The sequence below is a fragment of the Phascolarctos cinereus genome, unplaced genomic scaffold, assembly GCF_003287225.1.
Source record: "Phascolarctos cinereus isolate Bilbo 61053 unplaced genomic scaffold, phaCin_HiC Scaffold_4;HRSCAF=312, whole genome shotgun sequence".
Lineage (NCBI taxonomy): Eukaryota > Metazoa > Chordata > Mammalia > Diprotodontia > Phascolarctidae > Phascolarctos > Phascolarctos cinereus.
In genome coordinates this window covers 537,660,178-537,668,086 of record NW_027555847.1, presented here as the reverse complement: position 1 = coordinate 537,668,086, position 7,909 = coordinate 537,660,178, and the positions used below count along the sequence as shown (strand labels likewise).

At 41.7% G+C, this 7,909-nt stretch overlaps 1 protein-coding gene and 1 pseudogene across 1 annotated transcript in view; both read left to right on the top strand.

The window, feature by feature from the left end:
* The first annotated feature begins 355 nt into the window (after positions 1-355).
* LOC110216241 (mediator of RNA polymerase II transcription subunit 11 pseudogene) lies at positions 356-710 on the top strand (annotated as a pseudogene).
* A 5,328-nt stretch (positions 711-6,038) lies between these two features.
* Positions 6,039-7,909, top strand: part of DIPK1C (divergent protein kinase domain 1C) — a 29,115-nt gene continuing 27,244 nt past the window's right edge. The window contains exon 1 of the mRNA XM_020994025.2: positions 6,039-6,645. Coding sequence (XP_020849684.1) covers positions 6,463-6,645 — 183 coding nt within the window. The 5' untranslated portion in view covers positions 6,039-6,462. The remainder of the gene's footprint in view (positions 6,646-7,909) is intronic.

Sequence of the window (7,909 nt, the reverse complement as noted above, 5' to 3'; positions counted from 1 at the left end):
GGTCATTGTCAGTCCCCAATTAAACGGAATCATCTTCTCAATCAGCTTAGGATTATAGGGCATTAAAGGGCATCAACTATTGCATGAAGCAACTCATTGTACATAGAGAGCTTCTAATTTTTGGCTGAGAAAAATCAGCCTCCCCCACACACACTTTCCCACCCACTCCCCAACCTGGTCTAGATAAAAAAAACAGTTAGGTACATCATCTCTGATAGTCAAGGAGAGAGGACCTAACTCTTAAGAGTACTCTTCTTACTGGTAAGTCACCCATTACCCTGCAAATGTAAGAAAGGTTTGCAAGTTTTGTGTTTCCCAGAACTGCAGTCTTCTAGGAAAGATTCTTGTTACATTCATGGCAACTTACAGGTTGGTGAATGAGTGAGTGACTTTGGACCTTGGATGGGAGATAAGGGCTATATTGAAGAGTGCCGTAAGCATGATCCAGGAGCTGTTCCAAAGAGAAGGCAAATGAACCTCTGCCAGACCTGAAGGCTGCAGCCTTCATCTTTGTGGAACATATAGCAGCTGAACTCTCAGCCCAGATGCAATACTTGATTCAGCTAGCAACTGGCCAGCCTCAGGAGGTTACCATCTACTCATCAAGAAAGGATTGGCAGATGGCACTGGAACAGGTAGATGATGCTTGATTGAAACTGAGTGAGCTGGCACAAACCTGTGAGCAGATGCAGAGATCCAAGGCAGGGTAATAGACCCTTCCTTTCTCTTCTTCCATACTTGTATTGGACAAATCAAGGGAAGTAATTCAGGCCATGTACTAAATAAGAAGAGGAGAGGCTGGTGTCCATCAGACTTCACAATTAAGAAAATTTGTGGGAAAGACAAGAGATATGGCTTTCTTCACCCAAGAACTCTTTAACCAGGAAATGGAGATCCTAATATACAACTGCTTTCTTCCACCTTACATTTCTATTACCTTATGATACTTTGGATTCTTCTTACTGCCTTTGTCCAGCTCAAATACACAATGGAAGATCTGTTTTAATAAACATGGTAAGGCTTAAAAAAGGAAAAGACTACTCTCCTTTTCTTTCTCTTCCCGCCTCTCACAATGGCACCTGGCAGTAGAAGTTATAGAAGATGCATATTTACCCACAATCTGAGAAGCTGAGGAATCAAAAGGCATTGGTTCCTTAAGGTCAACATTCTGAGTTGATAGAGGGATTTGAAGAGCTAGAGCTTGGCCCCTGGAGCAGGGATTCTTTTGCTTCAGGGATGACAGGTCTTAAAGTAGAATTAGTCCAGGGGAGAAAAATGAAGGAGGCTTCTCACCGGTCCTCTGGAAAAGATTCTAATACTTTCTCAAAGCCTAAAAGTATCCTACTCAAGTATTTCATCTGTAGGGATAGGGGATGAAAACTAGACAAGATATTAATAAGGTGTTAAACTAACTTGTAAAAATTGTGAAACCTTTATGAGTCAATATGGGAACCATCTGGTTGGCTGAGCAAACATTTTTGGAAGCTTTTGAATAGTTAAACTTTGAATTTCAGTACTTTTGAGAGCTAAAAGACATTACAAACTGAGTACAGAGAGAAATGATTATTAATAACCAATTAGTAATATCAAGATCTATGGTTTTTTCTCTTTTTACTTCCTCATTCAATGCTCAGTCTTTTTAGGTCAGCCTCTGAATGACTGGACTATGAGATAGGCCTAATCCTCTGGGAACATTCTCCTCAATTTTAGGAGGGACCCCACCAAACTAGGAGAGCCTATTTCTGATTAAAGTGTAAAGAGAATCTAATCTAGGTGAATCAAGCACTATAAACTAAGGTCCTGGAGAGAAGGGGGCATCTCAGATTGTGAAGAAGAACCCAGGTCCACTTCATTAGAAGGGCCCATGGACCCCTTAATTAAGTGCCTTTGGCTCAGAGCTCTGCCTTGGTTTCTTTTATTATAGGTTGAGCCATTATGGACCACACACATAGGTGGAATGTTTTAGAACTACTTTGCTTGCTGTGCCATTTAAGTAAATGAAAATTGAATCTATGGGCTGATTGTTAATGGGAAATAGACCAATAGAGTTCATGAACTAGAATAGTAGAAAGAGGAGCACAACTCCACAGAGTTAGTACTAGAACCCTAAAGATGTGTTAAATTATAAGGAAATCCTAGATGAGGGAGCTCCTTTTGCCACATCAGCACACTCTTTTCACTAATAGCTTTTGGAGAGTTGCTTGAGACCCTGAGAGGTTAAATTAGTTGACCAGGGTCATGTAGCCAGTATGTATCAGAGTCTTCCAGACTTCCAGACCAATGCTCTAGCTATACTACTCTACATTGACTCTCATTTCTTCATCTTTCAAGAAGGGTTAATAGTATTTGTCCAACCTTCCTCATTGGGTTCTGAAAGCAATTCAAAAAGTATAAAGCTTATTTGAAGGTAAGCTATTGTTATTATTTTTGAGATGAATTGTGCTTTGTCAGAATATTATTCTAAGAAAAGAACAGAGTTGGACAGAGAATTCAATTAAGAACACTTTTCAAATATTGTGGCAGCCATAAAAACTACAGAATTATATTTCCCTCCTGTAATGTCACATAAACAAGATATTCAGCTTCTTTGTGATGAGTTTAGAACCCCAAAGATATGTTCAAACATATTCCAAATTTTATAATGTGTCTGAATTGCTCAACTTTGCCTCAGGAAATCATGAAGATATATTTATGTGTTAAATGTAGTTTCTAAAGCTAAATTCCTGAGGGTGCTGAAAGTTTCCTTGTCTTTCCATAGAAAAACTGATATTCATGTTTCTTTGTGGGTGTTCAGTTATTTTGTTTAAAAAACAACAACAAAACACCACAACAGTGTGCTTGATTGTCCTCTATTTTGGAAGACGTGAGCTCAACGGCATGTAATAAGTCATTGGAAACTAGAACGTAGTGGTGACTTGCAACTCTTCTGCTCCATGAAAAATAAAGCTGAATTTACATTTTCTCCACAAGAGCAGGTCTTACAATTTGTACGAATGAAATTGGACATTATGGGTAAAGATCAATGTATTCAGCCTCACTTAATCATATGTCTTCAATTTTCATTAGTTTCAGGTAAGAGCATAAGAGAAAGTGGTTCTCAGGTTTTAATTTCTGAAGAAATTATTCCTGAATGGAGAGCTAATAGTATTAACTCCATCTAAGGGGCAGGCACTGGGCCAAACTCCCTCCTGCATCTCTGCCAATACACTTAATCCTGACCTGGAGTAGCTTTCTCTTCCAGGTCCAAAGAAAGGCTGCCAATCACTCTGAATTATGCCAAGCCATACACTGGTTTGACTGATATGCAATGAGCAGAGATTAACTGAAGATAAGACCAAATTCATTTTCCATGATTATTTAAGCCAGAATTTCAAATGTATGTATTTTTTAATTTCAAAGAGAGATTAGGTGTTAATTTTATTCTAGGAATTTGTAGTCTTCTTTGTGATGTAGACTGTAAAGTATTCTGACATATTCTAAAACAATACAGAAAGAATTGTGATTTTAAAGTGTAAAGAACTTTACAAAAATATAATTTATCATAAGTATGTGAAATAATGTTAATTGCCAAGCTCTGTTATTTATGTAAGAGTATCAAAACCTGTGCCTGAAAGCTCTTATTTTTAAAGAACATTGTCTAGTCAGGCTGAATCTTCTACTGCTTCATTTTTTCTTGGTTAGAAGGCACTGTGGGAAGTCAAATAAATCATTGAGTGCAGGAATTTTTAAACTAGTGTGCAATGAAACAGTGTACTGTGATGGTCTCCCTGGCTGCACGGCAACCATTTTGGAACAATGAAATCAGGAATAATGAAAGTTCTTCAGTCACCTATTTTAACTTATCGCCTAAATCACATTAGAAAAAAAAATTCACAAAAGATTAATGTGTGGGAGTGAGGAGAAGAGAGTTAGCCACTAGGCATGAAATTCTCCAGTTGGCTGATCTTCAGGTTTTCAATCCTGTTCATTTGTACAAGTAGCCATGCTCCACTATTAGGAGAGTTAGTAATAGACACATTGCATGTTTCTTTTGCTTTTATTTAATGGTATCCCCCTAAAGGCCCTCACCTTGTTTAGAAATTACTCATTTTAATGCAATAAATATATTTTTGAAGACTCTTCCAACTGTGACATAAAGCTGAAATAAAATTACATCAGAGATTCTGGTAGACAAAGATAATATAGATAAGCACTAAACTGTAAGGAGTGCTTTGGCAGTGAAAGTGACATCTCAATCCTTTGAAATTTTACAGTTGTCTTATTGCTCATCCTAAAGGAGTGTCTATACAAAGATCCTTGATTACAATGTAGGTCAATAAAGACCTTAAACTCTCCAGCAGCTGGATTTTCATGGTACTAAACAGTTGATTTTCTTGACTTGGGGCAAATTCATTGCTTGGTATTCCAACCTTTGGTGTTTTGTCTCTAGAAACTTAGCTGAGGCTGGCCCTTTAGGAAGGCACATCAGGTACTCTAAAGCCTTTCTGGCTTCACAGGTAGAACCCTCCAATATTTGTATTTCATCAGCATAGCTTTTGAGATCTCCAGACCCATGGTGAGGCTCTCCAGGCATTATGGAAATATTTCCAAATACCATTATTCCATTATTATTCTAAGTATTTCCACAGAGAACAAATTTCAAGGCTGGGCTTTCTCAATTCAGCAGAATACCGAAAGGACTTTGCCTTATCTGGATAATTTTACAGTTCTACCGAAGCTGATGGTGCTAGCAGACCTTTTCGGACCAAAAGGCTAAGTTCGGTACAGTATAGGCAGTCTGGTGATGAATAGTCATACTTTAGCCATGAGACCCCTTTCGAAGGAAACTGTTTTCTTCAACTCCCTAGCTCCAGGCTTTTTTCTGTAACCTTTTCCATCTTTCCGTTATTATTCACTAGCACCACCCAGGGCGGATTGCCCCTTTAAACCCAATCACATTACTTTTGGAAGAATAGTTAAGGGAGAGGGAGGGGCACGTTTGGGTGGGAGGGTTAAGGAGAGCCTAGGTCTTTCCAAGTACTGGGTACTGTGCGTTAGTTTGGGTCAATTCTCCGTCACTGACGCGCCTGCCTTAGGACTGTTGGAATTTTAAAGGAGAAGCACTAGTTTCTAGAACAGAGGTGAATATAATTTTAAATAAATGCTACCCCGCCTGTCGCCCGGTAAGCTAAGTGTAATACATATTACAGCACATACAGCTTTTTGGCTCCAGAAAATAACCTATAGTGATGCCAGTGTGAGAATGACTACAATATTCTTTTCCAACAGCCCTGGTCCTTCTCCCCACGAAGCTTCCCATCCCTGCTCAAAGCGGGTAAATCATTCCATCTCCAAGGAACTCTGCTTTCTCCTAGAGGCTCGGGAAGCCTGGAGCCACGTTTCTCCACACTAACCAGGGCAGCTACCTTCCGAAAGATACACCAAGGTTAAAAGCAGAGGGATGAGCCCAGGATCCAGGAGTTCCTGCTTCTCCTTTTCTCCTACTCTCCAGCGGGATCTTAGTGAAAAGGCATAGCAGGAAGAAGAGGTAGAGGGCATAGGGGTGGCGGAGGGTGCGCAGGAGACTATGAAAAGAAAAACTTGTCTAGTAACTATTGTGGAGGAGGAAGATACTGAAAGCTGTAGTCGAAAGAAGAAACGACGTGTCTTCTATTCCGAAAGAGATTGCGGTTTTTCGGAGGATTGGGGGGGTGGGGAATGAAAGGAGGAGAGGGAAAACGTGTATATTGGGAGTAAGGAAGGAAAAAAAGAGAATAAAAAGGGAAAAGAGGAGAAAGGAAAGAGAGGGAAGGAGAGAGAGATGGAATAGAGGAGGAAAGGAAAGAGGTAGGAAGAGAGGGATGAGACCTTAAAAGAGGGAGGAAAAAAGAGACGGAGAAGAAAAGGGAGGAAAAGAGGGAAAGAGGAAGAGAGAAATGGAAGAAGAGAGAGTGCGGGAGGAAGAGTGGGGAAAGAGGTGAGAGAGAGAGAGAGAGAGAGAGAGAGAGAGAGAGAGAGAGAGAGAGAGAGAGAGAGAGAGAGAGAGAGAGAGAGAAACAATCCTTGTACAAGGGAGGGAGAGTTGGCTGGGAAGTGCAAAGGCTGCAGGACTCTCCTATACCCTGGAGGCTCCAGTGAAGAGCAGAATCCAGACCCAGTCCGCGAGATGCTGCTGCTGCTGCCGCCTCCTCTGCTGCTGCCGCAGCCGGGTCTCCAAGTGCACGGTGGGTACCCCCAGTCACTTCCTACAGACCAAGCCAATCAGGCAGCTCAGGAGCTAGCATTTTGGCAGTTGCATCCCATTCTCGCTCCCCCCCCCTCCGCTGAGCCCGGGGGCTGGAGCGCGGAAGCCGCTGCGCGAGGTCTAGTATCCCCGGCTCCTAATGGCTCTCCCGGAATCTCTGGCCCCAGGGGCATGGTGCCTGCAGACCCACTAAAGTGGGAAGGAGTGAAAGAGAAGAGGGCAGGCCCCGAGGGTGCATAATGAAGGTCCCTATGGGCATCCGGAGGCTGAGGTGGAAGCTCGGTAGGCGCTGCACCCTCCTCTTCGTTCTCTTCTGGACCGTTTGCTGGTTGCTAGTGGCCACACTTTTTCTCCAAGTCCACAGGAGCGTCTTTTCTGAGCGCTGCACAGACGAAAAGAGCCGGAGGATCCTGGCTGGGCTGGTATGTCCTGTCCTGACCCCGTCCTGTCCCCATCCTCCATTTCTCTTCCCCTCTGCACCTATCCACTTTGCTCACTACCTTGCCACCTTCTCCTGGGAGCGCGAGCGCTTCGGGATGGGATGGCTGGGAGAGATGGATAGCCACCAGGTGGGGATCTACTGAGCTTGAGACCCCGGGAATGAGTGCTTTGAATTTTTGACTTTGGACTCAATTCTCTCTTTCATCTGCAGGAGCGCCTATGGTTCACGTAACTCTGTCCCATCAAGGGGGAAAAAATAGGATGCCACGCTCCTCAAACAGGGCTTTTGTTTCTGATTTCACAGAGTGTATAAGTGACACACATTCCATCCACATATACACGTATTGGAAAGCACGTGTGAACACAATTGTCTGTATTTGGACACAGACGTAATATGTATGGTTCTCTGTGTGTGTGTGTGTGTGTGTGTGTGTGTGTGTGTGTGTGTGACAAATGGAGGTTACAAATTCCTCTTTTTCTTTAAGCTTGCTTTCTACCATCATTGTACGCCTGGATCTGATATGCCGATTCAAGAGATTTGGCAATATCTAGGAATGGGCAGTTCCCCCTAATAATTACAACTCATATTTCAATAATGCTTTAAAGTTTGCATATTGCTTTCCTTGAAAAATCTTGAGAGTTAGCACCCATTTTATAAATAAGGAAACTGAGGTGCATTGACTTGGCCATAGTCACTCATCTAGTAAATGCCAAGGCAAAGATTTGTGCCCAGGTCTCTTGAAAACTTCATTTGTATACAGGGAGTGCTTAGACACTTAGAACAGTACAGAACAGAAGCAAAGAAGTTCATAACTTGTAAGTGGTATTTTTGTAATGAATCCGTTTCTTTTTTCTTTTTCTTTTTCTTTGTTAAGAAATTTAACCATATTTAACCTCCATCCACCATTTGTCCTCTCTTTCAACTATTATTTTTCTCATCCATTAAATTTGACCTTCAGATGATTCCTCCAGTCAAGTACAGGGCACACGAAGTACTTCAAAACCGAACCTCAGGATTGGAGTCTGTGTGAGTCTCAGAGCAGGAGGGTCTAAGAGTCTGATTGCTTTGTAACAAGGGAAAAAAGCGAAAGAGTAGAATAAAGGGAATGGTCCTGGAAAGCTCTTCCTTTCCAAACTCCTTTTGTTTGCTTTTCTCTCTTTTTACAGCAGTTACTGTCAACTAAGTAAGATTGAGAGCTTAAGTGCTTAGACTAAACAATTAAAGCATCTTCTAATGGATTAAAA